General features: G+C 37.2%; 1 protein-coding gene across 5 annotated transcripts in view; it reads left to right on the forward strand.

The window, feature by feature from the left end:
• Positions 1-23,004, forward strand: part of FOCAD (focadhesin) — a 311,119-nt gene that overhangs the window by 69,661 nt on the left and 218,454 nt on the right. For all 5 annotated transcript variants that reach the window (XM_068553655.1, XM_068553654.1, XM_068553656.1 and 2 more), the window contains 3 exons: positions 7,533-7,634; positions 13,498-13,702; positions 16,902-17,108. In XM_068553655.1, coding sequence (XP_068409756.1) covers positions 7,533-7,634; positions 13,498-13,702; positions 16,902-17,108 — 514 coding nt within the window. The remainder of the gene's footprint in view (positions 1-7,532; positions 7,635-13,497; positions 13,703-16,901; positions 17,109-23,004) is intronic.

A 23,004-nucleotide genomic window follows, 5' to 3' on the forward strand; every position in this document is an offset into this window, starting at 1 on the left:
GATAAATGTCTTGAAGAACATAAAATGTTGTAATTTTTACCTTAGCCTATTTATCTTATCTCTAGTTTCCCACCGCCCCACCCCAATCAAGAATGTAACTTAGTAATAGACGTTTTGGACCCCTCCATATCTGTGTGTTTCCCCCCAGCCATCACCTTGTACCTAAAATAGTTCCAGACTTCTGACATTGGCAGACACCTTTGCATTAAAACCCTGCCTCTCAAAATAGGGATCCTGGGAAAGGTTCATTGTGAGGGCAGAACCATTGTGATATGAAGTCTCTTTTCAAAGAGATCTTATCTTTTCCCTATCTGCGTTATAGACCTAAAGAAAAAAGAAAATTAGTCAAAAATATCAAAATTGAAATAATTTTTGCTCCAAGTCTTCTTTTTCTGGAAAGGATGAAATGCATTGTCTTAAGACTCTATAGGATAGATAATGATTCACAATTATTGTTTAATTTTTCTTTTTTATAGTAATATTCATTGTGGAATCTTAACAATTTTTATTATGCATTTTTTTTTTTTTTTTTTTGGCTGAGTTGGGTCTTCGTTACTGCGCACAGGCTTTCTCCAATTGTGGCGAGCGAGGGCCACTCTTCGCTGCAGTGAGTGGGCCTCTCACTGCGGTGGCCTCTCCTGTTGCGGAGCACAGGCTCTAGGGGCGTGGGCTTCAGCCGCTGCGGTGCACGGGCCCAGTAGTTGTGGCTCATGGGCTCTAGAGTGCAGGCTCAGTAGTTGTGGCGTATGGGCTTAGTTGCTTCGAGGCATGTGGGATCTTCCCGGACCAGGGATCGAACCCTTGTCCCCTGCATTGGCAGGTGGATTCTTAACCACTGAGCCACCAGTGAAGTCCCTATTATGCATTTTTTATCTTAAAATCTGCAGAGCTTTTTTTTTTTTTAATCCCACTTTGGCTTCTAACCAGCTCTTTCAAATCAAAATTCAGAGCAGGTAGAGACATGCTTTTAAAATGCATATTTGATGTAGTAAGTGCTATGCTATGCTTCTGAAAGCGCCAGGGTCACAGCTGCATACATGAAAATGCATGGTGACTGCGGGCATTGTTTCCTCACACAGAAAACGCAATCTGTGTCTATCGCTGAATTTAAGATGTAAATCAAATCATAGCTTTCCTACATTCAGAGATGTAGCAGAAAGGTTGAGGTGACCTAAAGGTTACAAATAACTCTTGCTTTTTGCCTACTACAAGACTAATTTTTTTTTTTGCTCCCTCTTTTCTATTAAGATTGATGTATTTATACTTGGAAAGGTGAATCTAGTTACCTACCTTATTTTATCGTTGTCTCTGTGCTAGTCTAGTGGCACCACGAATTTATCATTTACTCCCTCCCCCGCTCCATTCTGCTAAGATGCATGCACTGCTCTGTGTTGTTGACAATGTTATTAAAGGGCAGGGAGCCCTGAAGTATTAGGTACCAACTCTGCATGCTTCCTCTGTGCTTTTTTTCTCCGAACAATGTGGACTTTGAAACAATGTACTTAGAGGGGTTGTGATGTTGGTTTTTCATGATCCATTCAAAGAGTTTAAAAAGGTGCTTTGGGGAAAGTGTGTGTTTGTTACATTTATTTTAGATGTGCATTTGGCACTGAAAGGGAAACATAAGAGTAAGAAGATAGACACCCAGCTTTCAAGCTGCTTATGCTCTAGTTTAAGATAAAAATTTACCTGCATGATAATCATAATAGTACCCCATTTATGGAATATTCTGTGTGCTAGTTACTGTATTAAATGCTTTACTTAAAATGGCAGTTAAAACATTTACAAATCATGAAATGGGAAAGTGCCAAAGAACATACAACAAATTGGCTCATCTATGGCAGAAAAACAACAATAACAACAGCAACAGCAACAATAATAATAACCACACAGTGAAGGAGAAATTAGAGGCACTAGAGGCCAATGAAGGGTGACCTGATTGCCTGGTTTGTATTGATTTCAATTTTAGAAACAATGTTATTCTCTTTTAAGAAGAAAACAGAATCTACTGGATGTCTCAAGAGTTAGGAAATCTTGATTTAAAATTTTCTGTGGGCTTATTCTGGATATAGCACTGCATTTCTCTCTCAAGTAAAAAATATAGGATGCTTTATTTCTTTGAGATAAAAATAGGAGACCTCTGTTTTGAGGCCTTAGATTTTATTAGACGTTGGCCTTAAAGCCATTTAAGCTTGGCATAGAATTATTAATAGTTGAGAGCCATCTTTATTGGTTTCTGCCTTTACAGGATTTGGTTCCACCTCTGGTCCCGAGCAGTACGAAGATTAGGGCTTTAATGGGTGACTTGGGTTCTATAACTTTAGCACTGGAAGGTACTTAGTCTGATTTCCTCATTTTACAGATGAAGAAACTTTGCCCAAGAGAGGTTAATTCTCTTGCTTGAGATTACACAGTTTGTTGCAGAGACACAATGTGAATTTCGAACTCTTGCCTCTTTTAATTCAATGTTTTCCCTCCACTATTTCACATCACCTCTCCACTTCTAGTTTTTCTTCTGAGACATGGTTGTGGCAGCGTAACAGTAAATGATTTGGATGATGCTATGTAGGCCCTGCTTATATAAATAATAATAATGATTTCAGTGTCCCACATTTGTGTTTGTTTTTCATAATTGTAGAGCTTATTGTCTGTCACTGTTTGCTTTACAAGTGATCATGTTGATTGTATGTTCAACCCATCTATCACTTTGAATAAAGTGTTTTAGGCAACTTACTCTTTATGCCTTGAATACCGGGTTTGGGTATAATTGACATTTTAAGGCATAACCCACGTTTTGTTTTGGTGTTCTTTTGTACCACGTTATTTCTTTTTTTGATCAACAGTCCTTCTAATGAAGAGCAAAATTTAATTTAAATTGTGGATTCTTCCATTTACCTTGACCTTTCTCAGTTGGAGGTACTTGAAAGAAGTGAGGTACTTGAAAGAAGTGGCTAACAAGCAGTGAGTGAGAAGAAAGAAAAGAAAAATCTTGAATAATCCATTAATTTAAGAATCAATCCTTGAATATTTCAGGAGTGAACTATACTTAGCCTTATGACATTTTTTTTTAAACATCTTCATTGGAGTATAATTGCTTTCCTTATGACATTTTAAATGCTCTATTTATAATATTTTAAATGGAAAATAACTCTTTTCTATCATACCAAATTAGCATGCATAATATTTAATGCTGTTTGTTTATTTTGGAACATGCTTCTATGTTTTGCAAAGGAATAATTTTACATTTGTTTTCCATTTTAAGTCTTCTAGTTTCTACTCTACCGTTACTCTTGTGCATCTAATGTTAATATTTGATGATTATATTTCCATAAGAACCTTCAAATTTTGAGCATGATCGATTGATTGCTTTTGGTTCAGTATAAAGAAGGATGAAGGTGGGATAATAGTCTTTTTGAATAACTCAGGGCTAATACCATGTTTTAGTGAGTTTCGTGCCTCATAGTGCTTGCCATTTTACCTAGTGCAGTGGTTCTTAACCAGGGACAACCGTGGCCCCAGGGGACACTTGGTAATGTCTGGAGACATTTTCGATTGTCATGTGCCTAGGTTGAATGCTATTAGCATCTAGTGGGTAGAGGTCAGGAATGCTCTTAAACATCCTATAGTGCATTGAACAATGCCCACAACAAAGAATTATCTGATTCCAAATGTCAGTAGTGCCAAGATTGAGAACCCCTCATGTATGGCAGTTGCACGATAAAGTATATTGAATTAAAAACTGTGTCCATTCTATAAAGCATAAGGCTTTACATATTATTTTATATGTGTATTCACATACCAATTTGATGATTCACAAGGGAGAATTTAGCTCTTTGCTTCAAATTCATTCTTTGCTCAAAGTATTAAAACAAAATTTTGGCAATTATAATTGATTTTAGGTTAGTTGTACTCAGTTGAAATAGTATAATATTGGTAATCAATGTTAATCAGTAGTAATATTCAACGTTTTTAATTTGGACTTCCTTTCTCCCTCGAGGTTTTTAACTTCTTGGAATCAATATTGTATATTATTCCTATAGTATTTCCACTTGGATCTGACATAATCAGTTCTCTGGAAAAGTTAATTATCCAGATGTCTAAGTCAGTAATTAATCTGGATAAATCCCTATTTTATATTCTTCTTAATCTCATCTTTAGAGTTTTAAGTCTGAGATACTAAATAGAATTTGCTGAACCCCAGTGCTAGCAAAGCAGGCCTTCAACTTCATGCAACAAAGCAGAGTGGGTCCCACAATTCCAGTGAGGTAGAAGCTAAATTATAACAGAGTTGTTTGCTATATATGCATCATTCCTAATCCTACTTTAAAACTACTATCTCTTACCTCTGTTGATCTGATTTAATCTGGACAAGACTGTTTTTAAAAGGAGATAGATTCTTAACAGTTTTTAAACAGGAGATAGATTCTTGACAGTTTTTGGGGGTGGGAATTTGAGGGGTGGGAAGAGTTAGGGGGTGACTTATAAGGGAAGAGTATTGCAAAGCACTTAAGTGCTTTATGATCACACAAAAACTATGTGACAACTTGTTGGATTTTCTTCTTAAATAGTCATAAATGCCACCATTAGCTGGAGGATTAATAGATGGTCATATCTGATGCTCCTCATTTCAATATGGTGCTTGTCAGAAGGAAAACCCATAGCTAAAATAATTGCAGTTGCTGTTCTTTCCTTTTTATTCATGTTCACTTGAACATGACCTACTGAATTCGTAATCTAAGAAGTTTGGCTGATGTGACATACTTGAGAGGCTTTAAGGATTTGTAACATTTGTGTCTTCATATCTGTAGCAACTAGAGCAGAAGCAAATTCTAGATAGGTTTAACTGCCAAAGAGTTTGGAATTTGGAAATGTGATTTTGATAGGATCTTTGAGTTTTGGCATTAAAAGTTGCTTGGAGCGATCCCTTAGCAATGGCAGTAATCTGATCAGTCAGAAATAGCCTGTGCTTTAACAAACAGGAGGCTGCCAGCATGTGAAGTTAGTGTCTAATAGATTAGGTGAGGTTGAGGAGAAAATACAGAGATGGTGTTATAATACCCAGAAACTGTGTAGTAGTGTCAGAGAGGTGTTTAACATGAGGGTTTCAGTGTGATGGATCTGCCATACTTTTCTGTTTAAGAGAGAGAAAAATCAGAAAACTTCCCAACTCCTAACCTCCCTCTTCTGTGGTTTTTCACTTGTACCGGTTTTCAATCTGGCAACACATTGGAATTGCTGGAAGAGTTTTTAAAAATTACTAATGCATGGGCTCCACTCCTAGCAACCCCAGTATAATTGAAGCCTGGGCATTGGTATTTTAAAAAGAGCTCCACAGATGAATCAAACATGCAAGCAGGGTTGAGCACCACTGCTTTATAGCAGTGCATCAGTATTGTCTGGAGAGCTATTTATTAGGTCTGGCTGAGGCCTGAGAATTTATTTTCATTTCTAACAAGTTCCCAGGTGATGCTGATATTGCTGGTAAGGCGATCCCATTTTGAGAACCACCAAGAAGGCTGTTTTAAAAAATCATTTGGGTGTGACTGATCTTTTTCTTTTTTTAAACATTGCTAGTGCTATATTATTGGGTTAAAAATTAAGATTAAAGATAAGTATTATGCATATGATTCTTTTTATGTAAAAAAGATAGATGCATCTATATGCTTTGAATTTTTTTCAAATAACATTTTTAATTTTTAAAAAAATTTGAAAAACAATAGATACACATATATGTATAACTGAATCACTTTGCTGTACACCTGAACTAACACAACATTGTTAATCAACTACAAAATAAAATTAAAAGTTAAAAAGATAAATTAAAAAAAGAATGAAATAATGCCATTTGCAGCAACATGGATGGACCTAGAGATGATCATATAAGTGAAGTAAGTCAGACAGAGAAAGACAAATATTCTATGACATCACTTATATGTGGAATCTAAAAAACAGTATGGGGACTTCCCATCGGTCCAGTGGTTAAGACTTCGCCTTCCAAAGCAAGGGGTGTGGGTTTGATCCCTGGTTGGAGAGCTAAGATCCCACATGCCTCACAGCCAAAAAACCAAAACATAAAACAGAAGCAAAATTGTAACAAATTCAATAAAGACTTTAAATATGGTCCACATCAAAAAACATCTTAAAAAAAATAAAAAATAGTATGAATGAACTTATTTGCAAAACAGAAACAGACTCACAGATGTAGAAAACAAACTTATGGTTATCAAAGGGGAAGGGAGAGGGGAGGGATAAATTGGAAGTATGGGATTAATAGATGCACACTACTATATATAAAATAGGTAAATAACAAGGATTTACTGTATAGCACAGGAAACTATTCAGTATCTTGTAATAACCTATAATGGAAAAAAATTGAAAAAAAGAATATAGATATATACATATGTATTTATGTATAACTGAATCAGTTTGCTGTACACCTGAAACTAACAATAAAAAAAGCCACATCAGGGCTTCCCTGGTGGCGCAGTGGTTGAGAGTCTGCCTGCCAGTGCAGGGGACACGGGTTCGAGCCCTGGTCTGGGAAGATCCCACATGCCGCGGAGCGACTAGGCCCATGAGCCACAACTACTGAGCCTGCGCGTCTGGAGCCTGTGCTCCGCAACAAGAGAGGCCGCGATAGTGACAGGCCCGCGCACCGCGATGAAGAGTGGCCCCCGCTTGCCGCAACTAGAGAAAGCCCTCGCACAGAAACGAAGACCCAACACAGCCATAAAAAAAAAAAAAAAAAAAAAAAAAGCCACATCAAAACTTTGTTTAGTACTTCATAGTTTAAAAAGCTAATGAATTTACAATTTCTAGTAGACTTTTTGAACTATTTAAAATAATTTGTGCTTTTTTCCTTTTTTTTTAAAAACCCCATTATATGAGGATCCTTCACATTTCAGATCTTTAATTTTATATAGTCTTTTAGGTATCTTAATCGATGTAGCCCAGATAAAAGATTTGTCCTTGTTCAACAGAAATTTCAAGAATTTATAATTTACAGAGTTTGTTATTTGATATGGGAGAAATATTTTCTTTTTTCTCACCTTAAGTATACTGGGGAAACACAGAACCATATACTGAGAAAAATGGGGGTAAGTGGGAACAGAGACGGAGAGATAGTGCTTATAGGTTGGGGCAGTGTTAGAGGAAATGGAACCTTCCAGGTTTGGAAAGAGATCAGCAAGAGGAGGAGGTGGCCAGTGATTTCCAAGAATGCAGGAATCAAGGGGATGGATATGAAAGAGCTACTGGATTGAGACGCTTGGCCAAAGTCATAGCGCTATTAAATGGCAGAGTCTGCTGTCAAATTTGGGTCTCTAAGACCCAGGTTTATTCTCTTTTCTGGAAAAGAATTAGATATAGGAAAAACATAGTTCTAATGAGCCAACTCTGCAACAAATGCAGCAAATGATAGTTTTGTGACAATTTTGAATCTAGATGGTAGTGGCTTTTTTGTAGCTATATTTAGATATTAAAAAGGTGTAGTCCTGAAATGACAGCTTCCAACGTGACTTTCTGTTTTTCAGAAACCATCCTCAGCCTTTGATCACTGTGCTTGAACACAGACCTGATTGCTGGCCAGTACTTTTGCAACAGCTGACAACTTTTTTCCAGCAATGCCCTGAAAGGTAATGTAAAATAAAATAAATGAGGGAGATGAATAGTATATGCTAATTTTAGAGTTTTTCTTTTAAGCTGCTTTGACTGTAATGTTTTCTCCTGAAGTAAAGAAATGTCTTAGAGCAGGATATAGTTTTCTATTTTCTTTTTAAGAGTAAGAGAAAAAAATCCTACCAGATTTACTGATTGTTGAAATATTGACTATGAGAAAAGCTATTATTAAATAAGCTAAGCATTGGTTAGTTGGGAAAGTTGATTGGAAATATTTGGTAAACTACTACATGGTACATATGGAAGACAGGTTCTTCCCTCTGGAAATTGATTAGTGAGTTAATCTCTCCATTAGAAACCAGTGCCAGTTGGGATTAAGCAGTCCTGCCAACTGGGACCAGATAGCTGCCATATGTGCAGTTAGTTTAGGTTCACCAAGGCCTTCTGCCTTCTGATGGTCCTCAAAGCTTTCTCACATCCTTATTACTATGGCACTGGCTCAGGCTGTCATCTCTTACTGTGGCTATTGCCACCTATTCCTAACTGGCATCTCTGCCTCCGATCTCGTCCTGCTCAAGGCCATTCTCTAAGCATCCATCAGGGTGACGCATCAAGAGAGCAGATCTTATTGCATCACTCCCTTTCTTAAGTCGCTGCAGCTGTGATTTTCAAACTGCACTTGCAATGTATAGGCTAAGCATGGAAACACCCTTGCACCCCTTCAGCTCTTTTTCTTATAGACTATTTTTTTACGTGTTGATATCTTATGGAAGCTTTCTATTGGAAAACCATAGTTTGGTCTCTGAAATAGTTGGAAAATCCCTGGGCTACAGGACGAAATCTATTATGTCATGCTAGGCTCTGTGTATGAGCTGTTTCACCAATTTTATTTTCTCCTATCTTTATCTCATAATTTATGAATTATGTATTTCAGCAATACACCGACTTGCTTTGGTTCCACACAGGAAACAGTGCTGTTTCCTCGCCTCTGTGCTTTTGCTTATTAGTATCTATCTTACTCTCTTGAATCTCATCCCAGCCCTTTTCTGACTAATACCCTAGCCCTTTCTTGATTAATTTCTCTATTTTAAATCTCTGTTTAGGGACTTGCCTGGTGGTCTAGAGGTTAAGACTCCGCGCTTCCACTGCAAGGGGCACGGGTTTGATTCCTGGTCGGGGAATTAAGATCCTACATGCTGTGTGGTGTGGCCACAAAACTAAAAAAAAAAAAAAATCTCTGTTTAGGTATTGTCTCTCCTAGGAAGTGTTTACTTACCACAGGCTGAATTAGGTGTCTCTTTTACATGCTCCCTTAGTAACTTCAGTTGTGATTTCTAACATCATTATACTTACTGCATGGTCTTATAATTATTCTCCTCCATTAACTGTGAAACTTTCTTACTTTCTTGAGGGCAGGGACTGTGTCTCAGTATTCTTCGTATTAATAATGCCTGGCACATTTTTGGGTGCTTTATAAATGTTGAATTTATATATGTATACACATGAGGCTCACAGATTGGTGGGGCCCAGGCAGTGGGTTGTAGAGTGCCTCCTAAAATATAATATCACTGCATGCTTAGTATGTCACACAAGGTCATGATGGGATGGTACCATTGTCCCATGTAATCCAATGCCTGAGTTACATTTACCACACTAGCTACGTTCATGTGCTCTTGCTCTTGAAGGTCTTGGAGTGTCCTATACATACAATGTATTAGAACATTGTTTCTGAGTCTATAACTTCAATTTTAGATGGAATTTCCAGGCAGGATTTACTGCTACAGGAAGTTTTAAAGAGATATAGGGAACCTTGTAATCATCTGCCAGTGATAAAAGTCCATGTAACAATTGAACGAATACCTTAAAATAAACATTATTATCATCCTCTCTTCCCTCACCTAGGACTGCATTTTCAAAGGTAAGATATTAATATTTACTAAAAAAAGTCTTTGTTCATCCATGTCAGAAGCAAAAATAACAAATTTATAAACATTTGTTTAATGAAGTTTCTCTTGTTAAATAGATTGGGATACTTTATAAAAGATGTTGCTGCTGATGTGCCATATTTGTTATTAAGCTTGTTTTTAGGGTAATCCTTACAAATATCTCTCTTTTCCAAAGCTTTAGTTAGTCAGCAAGTAATTAACTTACTTTTTGGTTGTTTCATTTCAAAGGAGTATTATATTGGAATTTGGAAGTAGTTCTTCTAATGATGTATGTCCAGATAGTCATAAGAAGATGAGATTATTAATTGAGTTTGGTTTATTTATGGATAAGCTTTCATTGACTTATTCCTTTCATTTGAGTTCTGGAGTGTTAGAGTATGCTATCTAGAGCTTTTTAGAAGTTTTAAATTATTTTATATTTATTTGCAAAGAATAATTACAGTTGTCTCATTTCTACTTTTGCACTATGAGATGGTTCTTTGCAGGATGAAATTGATCACTGCTTACATTTTCAGCAGACTGTTAGTTTCTTGAGATTTAATTTTAGAGTAAGTTAACTTAGTTTTTACACTGTCATTTAGAAGGTAATGAAGGAAGTTTGGTAATTTAATAAGAATATAAATAGTGATTCACAACTATAGGAAGGAGACAAAATGTTGTGACAATAGCTTGTATTCTAGCTCTTTCTGTGTTAGGAATTGTTGATTAGAGTAGCTGGGTTCACTTTTTTTTTTTTTTGAAAAGTGTACATGCTGTATAATTCCATTTACATAACATTCTGGAAAATGTAAAACTATAGAGTGGCAAACAGATTAGTGCTTTCTAGGGGTTTGTTGGGGGGAGGGAGGTAGGGTTAAAAAGGTGAAGTACAGAGGATTTTTAAGGCAGTAAAAATATTTCATATGACATTGTAATGGTGGATACATGATACTATGCATTTATCAATACCCATAGAATTTTACAGCACAAAAAATGAACTTTAATGTATGCAAATATATGTGTGTGTGTGTGTGTGTGTGTGTGTGTATGTATGTATATATATATCCCAGAAATGGAATGAAAGATCCCAGGAATGAAAAAAGGAATGAGCTATCAAGTCACACAAAGAATATAGCTGTATTACAAACTGTATTACAAATGTGGGAAAAAACCTCGCTGGAGGTGGTAGAGTAGAAAGGTGCTAGCCTAAATGTATGGGTTCACTTTTAATAGAATGTATCAACAGATGTCCTGAAATAGCAGTGTATCTTCGTGCTAGATTTTTGGGGGCATGATTCTCCAGTTAAATTCTGCACTGATTTGTAGAAGGCCTGTGGTGTTAAGACTTCACCATTATAGAACCGAGAATTGGGTAAATTGACAATGATGTCAAGGTCTTTAGGGCTGGATACTTCAAGATTATCTAGTCTAACACATAGTTTTTCAGATGAGGGAACTAAGGAGAGCAACATTAAATGACTTCCTCAAGGTCACATGGCTAGTGGCAGAGTTGGGCCCAAAGGCTCAGTGTTTTGATTTTCATTCCAAGTCTTTTCCCACTGCTTCTCCATCCTTGGTGAACATATATGAAAGCCTTGTGTGTAGATACATGCACAATTGGTTGCATTTTTAAACATTCTTAATCACTTTGGGATTTCAGGTTATCTGTTTTATTATTTCCCTTTTCTCCTTAAGCCCTGTTAATTGCATACCCCACTGCAGTGATAGTAGATCATCAGATACCACATAGGAAATGCAAAATCTAAAATCAGGACAGATTAAGCCACAGAGATTTTTAAAAAATATATTGTCCTAGGAAAGCTCAACATTATGCTCCTAATGTCAAATATTAACAGCATCTTGGAAATATATTTCTTTGAATGAACCTTGCATTTCACCTTCAGCATTTCAAAGTAGGAGAAAACTGATAAGCTATTCATGGATGTTTTTGACACCTGGCTAGTATTTATTCTTTGGGGAGTACATTATTAGAGAGAGATGAAGGAACAATGTTTCTTAAATCTCTTTTCTGCTCCATATTCTAACCCATACATACATTGTCTGTTTGCTTAATCTATGAAACTTCTTTTAGTTTCCTAAAGCGGGTGGTGTGATGAAGCCATATGTTTCATAATTATGAACTCACAAGTCTTTTTGTTTTTTATGGATTGTGTAAGTGTTTGTGCTCATGAGGAAAAAAAAAAAAATCCCTCCAGATTGTGAGCTCCATCAGAGCATGGATTTCATCTGCTTTTGTTTCTTGCTTGGTTTCTAGCACATAGAAGAGTGAATGGTATACTGTAGGAACTCAGAAATTTTGTCAAGCAAATAAATGAATGAATGAATAGATTAAATCTTATCAATTTGGTAACTTTTTAATTTTTATTAATATTAATGGTGTTTTGAAATCACATTGCTGTGGGATGTATAGTATTATAAAATTATGTTGTCAAGCATAACTCAAATGCCATTTCCTCCAATAAGTATTGCACTTTATACCTTTCTTTTAGCAGTTTTCACTTTCTATTCTCTAGTCCAGAAACAGAGCTGATTGTCCCTGTTAGACTATATGCTTCTAAAGGATAGATAATGCCTGGTTCATCTTTGTATCTTATCTAGTAATAACTTATGTATAATCAATATGAAAAATATTAAAATTGTGATATTTAATTGATGCATGCTAATTGTAAATCTACTCTATAACTTAGTGTAAATGAATCGATTAATTTAATGATTGAGCATTTCTTTGAGGGCCTAGTGTGTACAGTTATTTGGGATACAGCATTAAACAGAAATCCATGGTTCATGCCCTCATTGGCTTATAGTCTGTCAGGGGATGGAGATATTAAATAAAAAATGACAATAAAGTCATTATCCTGTGCAAGCACATAATGGGGATCTGACCAAGGCTAGGTATCAGGGAAGGCCCTCAGGAAGTCATTTTAAAGGGAGAACTGAAAGATGATAGAAATTAGGCAGAGGATGATAGAAATTAGGGAGAAAGGGGAGAGTATTATAGGTAGATGGAACAGCAGGTGAGAAGAAAGCCCAGATGGCTTGATTAGAGATCTGAAAGAAGTTTAGTGTAGTTCAGTGGAGAGTGGAGAAAAGCAAGAAATGAGACTGGAAAGAGGCCAAATTATGAAGGGTTTGTGAATTGGGCTAAGTACTTTATCTTAAGCATAAATTTTTTCAAGCTGATTAATGACATGGTCAAATTTTTATATCTGAAAGGTCATTCTGGCATTTTAGTGTCTTTGGACTTGGAGTTATTGGGATGTATTGTAATCTAAATAGATCCGAAAGATTTGTAAAGTCTTCCTCCTCTGAGTGGGAAGAACTTAAGAGGAGGGACTTGACAAATTACTTTACTTCTCTCTGTCTCAGTTTCTGTATCTGCATAATGGGATAATAGTATTTTTATTTCATAGGGTTGTGGTGAGGGTTGATTGAGTTTAAACGCATAAAGTGCAGTAACTTGCACACTCTGAGTGCTAACAACTTGACAAGTAAATGTTAACTGTTATCATCATCTTCTTGGGATGTCTGTGTCTTTGTTTTACATAGGACCTCACCTGTCGAGTTTTTCCAAAAATGCATGCATACTCCTGGAAAAATGGATCCTAACATCTATAATTCTAAAAGGTTCTCAGATGATTCTGATGTTCACCAAAGACTGGTCCTGGAGATGTAGATGCTATTCTAGTGTGCAAGTAGAGGCCCTCTTAGTCCTGGGCATCAAGCTTGTGGGTTCCAGGTGTTGAGTCATTCTCCCCAGTGTACAAAGAACTGTTTGGCATGGGTTTATGTGGGTCATGGTGGAATAGAAGAGTCATGAAAAATGGTATCATAGTTTATGATATGTCATCAACTCTAAGTTGATGTTTGACACTTACTTGCTTGGTACTCTGTTTAACTCAGTTACTGGCTTATGCGTTACATGACTTACTTGCAGGTCAGAAGTTTCATGTATCCAAATAATGGCACCGTTTCTATGGTATCTATATTGTGAACCATCCCAGTTACAAGAATATGCTAAACTCCGACTAGCTCTGCTCAAAGTCTTACTTCACCCCCGGGTTCTTTGTGACAAAGAACAACCATCAATATTGGAACAACAGATACTACAACTGTGTTGCGACATGGTTCCATGTTTGCAGGTAAGGCCTTTCCTCCTCCTTCACTAATATAGCACCAGCATTAGTAAGTGGTGATTGTTATTGTTGTACATAAAATAGAGCCCATGTGATCTGGCAAACAGCTCTAGAAATGCTTGCAGGGTTTTGGAGATGATGAAGGAAACAAATCTAGATTTCACTTTAATATATACAGTGTTAACTAAATTCGCAGAAATATAAATCAACATAGTCCATTTTAGGATTAGTAGGAATGAAAACTATAAGAAAGACTTCTCAGGGAAAATAATTTTGCATTGAGTTTTTCCTTGTGCTGGAGACTGAGAGGGTTATAAGGAAAAAAAAAGTCCTCTTTGTGTAAGTTTGGAAAAAAGGCATCTCTCTGGGCAGATGCAGCCCTAGGGATGCAGGGCTTGACCAGCTGAGTGCTGACCAGATTCCAGTTTTCACAAGTCCCCTTACAGTATATGTGGTGACCCTGATGAATCCTGCTCTTGGGAAGACCACAGTCTAGTAAGAGAGCTAAAACAAGTATATATATTCTTACAATTCAAAGTAGATGGATGAAGTATTTTATCCATACAGAGGTATGGATAAAATGCTTAGGGAATTCAGGGGAGAGATAAATTTGAGCTAATGTCTCTATAACTACAGATTTAAAAAAAATTCCAGTTGCCAGCTTGCTGTGATTTGAGTGTAGTGATTCATGTATCCCATCCCACCATCTAGGTTTGTTGTTTGCCTGGAATCTGAACATCATGCTGCTTAGCTGATGGAGGGAATCTGTGATTATTTTTCAAGGTGATCACTTGAGGTCACAGATGACCTGTTTTAAGTTTGTGTTAGCAAGGAGTCACTAGAGTGACTCTTTTACAGCTCATAAATAGGCTTTCCTGTAACCAAGGCAGAGAAAAGTTAATTCAAGTGAATTCTCCTGTGGCTTTTCCAAAGCTTTTGTTTTGTGTGGGCAATAAAGCAATGTATAGGCGGATGTCTTGAACTAGCGTACAGTTTTTCCATACAATGCTTGCATTACCCTGTTCTGTGCTCTTTGGTAGATGTTTGCCTTCATCGTCATCAAACTATATTGACAAGCCTAAATACTTCTAGAAGTGTGCTCTGTGCAGTATTTCTGGAAATCTGTGGCTTGTTAACATAGTCAAGATAGGTGAGGAAAAAAGAGATCCATCATTTGGAACTAATGGGACTAGTGACATACATACATTTAATAACTTAACAAATCAACTTTATTGGAATGAAGAATTTGAGAGTTGGGAGGGGTCTTAGTGGCAATGTCATCCATTTTCCCACGGGTTATAGGTAGTTCTTATCCTCTCTGAGAGACGACCATCCCACAACTAATTAAATATTTTAATGATAGGAAGCATGCTATTTTGCAAGGCAACCATTTATTATTATTTTTTTTTAGCAAGTACTTCTAATTGACCTGTATTTTCCTAAGATTACCCGTTAGTCCCCTTTCTTCTCAGAACAAAGCAAAATAAGCTTTTTAAAAAGCCCATCTGCATCCTATCTTGTGTTCTCTCTTCCTTCCTTTTCTTCCCTTTCATCCTTTACTCCCTCCCTCCCTCCTTTCTTTTCTTCATCAGTTTCTTTACTTCTCCACATGAAATGGTTTTGAGTTTTCACTGTTATTTGCAAGGAATTCTCTAGTTTATTGGTGTTGAGAATGTGTCACTATGAAATGTTCTTCTTAGAGCTGAATACAGGAGTATAGATGTGGTCTGATCCATACTGAGCATTTCAATACCATCATGTTAATTAAAAATTTTTTTCCTGAGAAATAGCTGTCAACCCTATTGACCCATAGGTCAATGAGATGATGGTCAGTGAAACTCCTGTTTCTTTTTCTTCTCACTCCAATTGTTCTTCCATTTTGTATTTATGGAATTGTCTTTTTCTGGACTTAACCTGCCTTGAACTTCACTGTTGACTTTGGTCCCAGTAGTTCTTTTTAATTGTGACTCTTGTCATCTCACATATTATTCATTGCACATGTTCTATTTCTACATAAAGAGAAGCCATTACTTACAAAGTATTCTTGTTAAGAATTTTGGTAATGTTAAAGATTAGAGAGCCTTTAATGCTAAGTTGCTGAGGTTGTCTTTCAAAAATTTTTTTTATCACGGAAAATTTCAAGTATGTACAAAAAATGCACTCAGGGAAATATATTGTCAAATAAACATGGGGCTTTACTTTGTTTTAAATTCCTTTCTTTTCTTGGTGGCCTTTTGCCTTTGCCATTGTATATTTGCAAAAGAATGAAATAATTTAGCTACTGAACTGTTCACATTTATTTTTTATAACTTAAGTATTCTCTGCTGCCTCCTCCCCTTGATCTTTTAATAGTTTTTTTTCTTCTTGTTTGTTCAGAATTAACTTCTCTCTCTGTGTATAACATATAGTCATTTTGGGTTATTATGGTGGTAACGACTGGTGAAAGGTACAGCTGGTTAACTGTAGGCTTTCCTCTTGATGAATTTAACAGACACAAGGCTTCTGATTGAAGCAGATGGTTCATTGTTTGTAATCTCTGGGAAATGCCAGTGTGTCTGTGAGCAGGACCATATCCTTAATACTAACTCCAGAATTTTGATCAGAACAGCTGGGTTTGAATCGAATTGGGATTTTCAAGAGCACCCAAGTCCTTCCTATCTAATACATTAGCCAGTTGAGAAGACACTACCATTTGAATGTCATCTTTCACTACATCTGCCAAGTGTGGAAATGATGCTCTCAGTTAAGGTTGTCTGAGCAAATTTCGTTCAGATGAAGGGCTTAGCAGTGCATTAGAATAACACGCCAACCCTTTTCTTCCAGGTAGCTATGCTGAAATTATAGAAAGGAGAGTCCATTTGGAGAACTCAGAACCAACTTTAATTAATTTCCTTCAACATGTTGGTACTGTCATGTAATTTGTCTTTAAAAATCTGCACTCAGAGTTGTTAGAAAAATAAATGAAAAGAATTTGTGCCAGCCAGCAGTAACAAAAACAGTAGCAAATTGTGTTTTGGTTAGTGACAAAAGGAGAAAGCAGAGTTGTATGGTTTAACTCTCTCTGAGTTACATAAATTTCTTCATCCCTTTTAAGTCTTTATAGGTTTAGAGGAAAAAAAATTTATTGGTAAAGCTTCTTGTATAAGCTAAAATTATCCTTTGGTTTGTGTATTATTTTAATATCGCAAGATTGTTTCTCAAACAGATAAGAGATTTGATACAGACAACAGAAGTGATGCTGTTTATCGAAGAAGTATATTTAAGCCTTTTGCGTCATCCTGTTTTCTGGAAAATTCAGCTTATCCAGATGACCCTTCAGCTGCTGTGTGTCTGTGAAGTCAGTTTAAACATAACTGGGGAATGCTCATCTTTAATTCACCTTTTAGAACACAGTGTTGAACTTCTGAAGGAGGTAAGGATAGTAAGAAGTTTTAATGTCAGTTATCACTTAAGTAGGTCTTTTAGTAACAGGGTGGGTGTACTCTCTTACTTTCTTGCATATCAAAGGTGTTTTGATCTAATACTATTAGATCATACTAGTAATGCATCAATAGTACTACTATCATTTATTATAAAAATGAGTCATTAAATACTCTTTGGAGCATCAGTTAAGGGTCTACCACTGTGGTATTTTTTCATTTATTCATGTAGAACACAAGTATTGAACACTTATATGCTACACCCTATAGAAGAATTCAGTTGACCCTTGAACAACTTAGGAATTAGGGGTGCCAATCCTCATATAACTTTACAGTCGGCTCTCCCTCTCTGGGGTTCTGCATCCGTTGATTCAACCAACCGCTGATTGTGTAGTACTGTAGTACATATCTATCGACAAAAATCCATGTACAAGTGGACCTGTGCAGTTCAAACCCATGTGTTATTCAAGGGCCACTTGTACTTAGATGAAAAGGCCATTCTGTGACCTCAAGGGGCTTACAAACATGCAAATAAATAATTGTAGTACAATAAGGTAAATTGCTTGTATGGGGGTATATTTAAAGTACAATGGGAGCACAACTTAAGGGAGGTAGGGCATGAGTTCAGATTTGAGGAAGTCTGAGTAGGAGTTTGCTTGGTACAAACCAGAGGCTGGGAAGGCATTCCAGCTGCTGGAACAGCATGTGCCCAGGCACAGAAACGTGAGCGAGCAGGCAGGCATGGCTTGTTCAGAAAAAAAGTGTTGAGTGTTGCCAAAGGATTAAGGTGTAAGAGATAAGGCTGGGCCTATCATGAAGGGTCTTCCATACCACACAAATGAGCTTACATCTTATCTTCTAGGCAGTGGCTTGCTACGGAAGACCTTTCAGCAAAGAGGTGCCCTCATATTTTTGTGTGTGGAAGATCATTCTGGTGGGAGAGTGGAGGAGGGTTTAGAGCAGAGCGACACTAATAGGGCAGGAAGTGAGGAGGGATGTCTTAGACTGCTAGGGCTGCCTTAACAAAATATCACAGACTGAGTGGCTTAAACAACAGAAATTTATTTCTCACAGTTCTGAAGACTAGGAAGTCCAAGATGAGGGTGCTGGCCAATTTGATTCCTAGTAAGGGCTCTCTCTCTTCCTGGCTTGAAGAAGGCTGCTCTCTCACTGTGTCCTCACAAAGCGGAGAGAGAGCAAGAATGAGGTCTCTATTGTTTCTTCTTATAAGAACACTAATCCTTTTGTTTTAAGGCCCCACCCTTATGATCTCATTTAACTAATTACTTCCTTACCCCAAATACAGTCAATTGGCACTTAGGGCTTCAACGTATGTATTTTGGTAGGGGGGATCTCAGTCCATGGCAGGGGCTAATTAGGGAAATTAGAACAGGAAAAGAGAAATATAGGACGTGAAATCAATAGGGCTTTGTGGTTGATTACATGGTCAAGGAGAAGGTCCTCGGTAGAGTCTCAGCTTTTTCTTTTGGGCAACTGGATGGTGCCGTTCACTTGAGAAATGGTAGCTGATGCTGAAGGGAAGATGATAAATTTAGTTTTAGATATGCTTGGTTTGAGGTATGCATGGGTCATAGATGGATATATGGTTTTAGAATTCAGGATAGAAGCCTAGGCTAAAGGCATAGACTTGTAAATAGATTTCTACTTTGGGGTGGAAGTTTTAACCGTGGACTTCATGACAGGGCTTGGGATAGAATTCCAGGGGCTGTTAATATTTGAAGTGTACTGATAAAGAGAAGTCTGAGAAAGTACAGCTAGAAGGATTGTATAACAAGCAGAAGAGACAGATGACCATTCCCCCTTTTGAGATACTCCATCCCATGTCATCTGTCTCAGACATGAAAATCAAGGGAAGGAATATCTCAAAAAGGGGAATGGTCAACAGTGTCCTGGGGAGAGGATTTAAGTACGGGATAGAAAGTCCCCTTAGGATCCAGCAAGTAGACATTTATTGTTCATATTAGAGGAAGCAGTTTCAGCAGAGTGATGGTGATAGGAACCAAATTGGAATAAGGGAGTGAATGGTAACTGAGGAAACAGAAAAAGTGAGTGTAGATTTTGGTGGGAGGTGGGAGCCAAGGAAGGCTCAAGTAAATCTTTTGTAGTTTTGTGACTAGCATGGTTACATGGATGCTGGGACTTTATATATAATATTATATAATGATATATTTGTGTTATGTTAATATTGTATATATTATCTAGTATAATAGTAATATATATAGCAATATTAAAAATTTGTGTTATAATATTATACATATTATCTATTAGATATAATAGTAATATATAGTAACACATATCGTAATATATATGTTATAAATTATATAATTAATATAATAAAATAATAATGTCATTCCTATTCAGATGTTTATATCTATTATATATAGTTATACCTATTAGATATAGCTATAATAGATAATATATTGATATATATTATTATACTAATAATACAAAAATATATAGAAAATATTATATAGATAATATTGTATAGTTAAATTACTTGGAATTGCCTGTCTTAACCATAAATGTAATGTACTTAACAGGTAAATCCCATAATGTTCCTTTGTGTTTGTGTAGATTTATGTGAGTAGTAGACAGTTTTTTACGGCAGACACTTTGCTATAGCAGTTAGATGAAACAGACAAGATCTGTGACGTTTATATTCCAGTCAAATTGTTCAGACTAGAGTGCATAAAAATCACTAGGTGGATTTTATTAAAAATGCAGGACTTCCCTGGTGGCGCAGTGGTTTAGAATCCTCCTGCCAATGCAGGGAACACCGGTTTGAGTCCTGGTCTGGGAAGATCCCACATGCCACGGACTAATTAAGCCCGTGAGCCATAACTACTGAGGCCCGCGCGCCTACAGCCCGTGCTCCGCAACAAGAGAAGCCATTGCAATGAGAAGTCTGCTCACTGCAACGAAGAGTAGGCCCCGCTTTCTGCAACTAGAGAAAGTCTGTGTGCAGCAATGAAGACCCAACACAACCAAAATAAATTAAATTGATTCTAAAAAAAAAAAAAAAAAAAAGCAAATGCGTAGGACCTACCCCTAGAGCTATTGAATTAGCAGGGCTGTGTGGGGCCCAAGCATCTGCATTTTAAACTAGTACCCTCAAATAATTTTCAAAATTCTTTTTTTTTTTTTTTGCATGTAAGGCAAACATCCTTGTAAGCATCAAACAGAGCAAGAAACAGAACTTTTCTGGCCACCCCAGAAGTTTTCCAGGAGCCCAGTCCTAATCACAACCTCCTTTCTCCCCTGACTATCCTGACCTCTATAGTAGTAGCTTCTTTACGTTTCTCTATAGTTTTACCGCCTATGTGTGTATCTGTACATATCATAATACAGTTTTGGTGTGTGCATGTGTGATCTATCTTTTAGGTATCTTTTACACTAAAGATGGTCTCCTTCCATTCCTTTCCCTACCTCTTTTCTTATTGGCAGTTTGTTTACATATGGAAAAACCTGGCTTATGTGAGCTATGGAGTTTTGTACATCTTGAAATCTGCTGATTGAACCTTGTGGCTCACTTTGACATGTTTCCCAGTTAACAGGTAGTTGGCTATAGAGGCTTGATCAGATTCAGGTTTTTGTTCTGTTTTGTTTTTCATTTCTAAGACTACAGGGAATGGTGTGTTCTTTCATCAAGAAGCACATAATATATGTTGCTCTTCTTTTTATGATGTTGGTCGCTGTTGATGCTCAATGCCTAGTTCCATTAATTTATTAGGAGTTAAAGAAATGATGGTCTAATTCTATCTATTCTTCTTCATTTATTAGCTGGAATACTTCTATTAAAAGAAGTATTTGGTTCCATCTACTATTTGGTTATCCAGTGGTAGAGTTTATATAGAAAAGTTCGGATAAATGCTTGACTCTTTCCCTTTACTTACTAATTTCTAAAAGTAGTGTGAACTTATAGATTTAAACATATTCGATGCAATTCAATTTCTTACAGATAATGTCCGCATTAAAATTCAAATTGTCCTGTTTTTGGCCGGTAGGAATCTTTTTAAGTTGGCTCTTGAGTCCAACTTTAAAAATATTACTGATTTTTATTTATTTTTATTTTTGGCTGTGTTGGGTCTTCGTCGCTGTGTGAAGGCTTTCTCTAGTTGTGGTGAGCGGGGGCTGCTCTTCGTTGCGGTGTGAGGCCTTCTCATTGCGGTGGCTTCTCTTGCTGTGGAGCACGGGCTCTAGGCGCGTGGACTTCAGTAGTTGCGGTGCGCCGGATCTAGAGCGCAGGCTCAGTAGTTGTGGTGCACGAGCTTAGTTCCTCTGCGGCATGTGAGATCTTCCTGGACCACGGATTGAATCCATGTCCCCTGTATTGGCAGGCGGATTCTTAACCACTGTGCCACCAGGGAAGTCCCAAAAATATTATTGATTTTAATGTAGAATTACAGAATACTTTTATTTAGAGCAATGAAATGGTGTCTGTGGGAGAAGGTCATATTTATATTGTGTCTTCCTTCTGCCCAATATTTTAACAGTTTTAGAAGGAAGTAAAAAATATGTAGAACTGTTAAAATACTTGTGTTATGAAATTTCCTGTCTCCCAACTCTGTCCCAGTGTTTCTGAGGTGTAAAAAAAAGCCTAGGAAAATTAATTTGCAAACATATACCCTTTAGGTCTATATACACTTTAATTTGAAACAAAATGAAGTAGAATAAATCAATCTTATTTAGAGGCTATACCTGTATTCCTATATCACTGAGTTTATCAGCTAGATATTCAATTCAAATATTACATTAACTTTTCTTTTCCCCTTTGTTCTTTTTCTACTTTTATATTGGATTTATTTCATTGCACACTGAAAATGGATGTATTTCTTAGGCTACTTTAGTTTCAGTGTATTTGGTCTTAGTTGAACTATGTTTAGCCTTATTTAAATGATAACTTAAGGTGCTTTCCATTTCAAGCAAAATATATGTAGTATTTTTTTCTATAAATTTATTTATTTATTTACTTTTTATTTTTTGGCTACATTAGGTCTTTGTTGCTGCACGTGGGCTTTCTCTAGTTGCGGTGAGTGGGGGCTACGCTTCGTTGCAGTGCGCGGGCTTCTCATTGCAGTGGCTTCTCTTGTTGCGGAGCGTGGGCTCTAGGTGCGCGGGCTTCAGTAGTCGTGGCACGTGGGCTCAGTAGTTGTGGCGCACAGGCTTAGTTGCTCCACGGCATGTGGGATCTTCCCAGACCAGGGATGGAACCCATGTCCCTTGCACTGGCAGGTGGATTCTTAACCACTGTGCCACCAGGGAAGTCCCGAAATATATGTACTCTTAACAGAAAATGGTATTGATTGTGAGGAGACTAGGTAGCTCTCAAAGTGAAGAGTGCTATACATCCCAGCTTTAGTAAGGCTGGGGACCCCTGTTCCTAACACATTGCTATCAGATGATTCAGTCCCACCCACCTTTCTTCACTGTGTATCTCAGTTTACGTTGTCAGATTCCTAGGAAGAATGATCTGATTGGCCCAGCTTGGATCAGTCAACTCTGAGCAGAGGACAGTGTAGGTAGAAAAGCCATGACAGGGGATTGTGTGAGCTGGGCTGCCGTCTTTGTTGTGTCTGCTTCAGATACCTCTGATGTACCTCTGATGTAGTGTGGACTCCAAGGGTTTGCTGTCATTAAGACTCCTGTGACATCTGTGGTCCAGTATAAAGGCATTTCTTTACTTCTTCAGATAGGCTCTGAGTTAGCCTTGGTTCCCCCAGAAGTAGACCCTAAGTTTCCCTAAAGGCAAAAGCAGAACCTGGGTTTCCACAAATGCAAAGGCTTATGCAACAGGAGTTCATTTGCAGGTGTGATCTCAGGAAGCAGGTGGGAGAGAGACAAGAAGAGTGAAATATTAAAGATGAGAGA

The sequence above is a fragment of the Eschrichtius robustus genome, chromosome 10 (assembly GCF_028021215.1).
Source record: "Eschrichtius robustus isolate mEscRob2 chromosome 10, mEscRob2.pri, whole genome shotgun sequence".
Classification (NCBI taxonomy): domain Eukaryota; kingdom Metazoa; phylum Chordata; class Mammalia; order Artiodactyla; family Eschrichtiidae; genus Eschrichtius; species Eschrichtius robustus.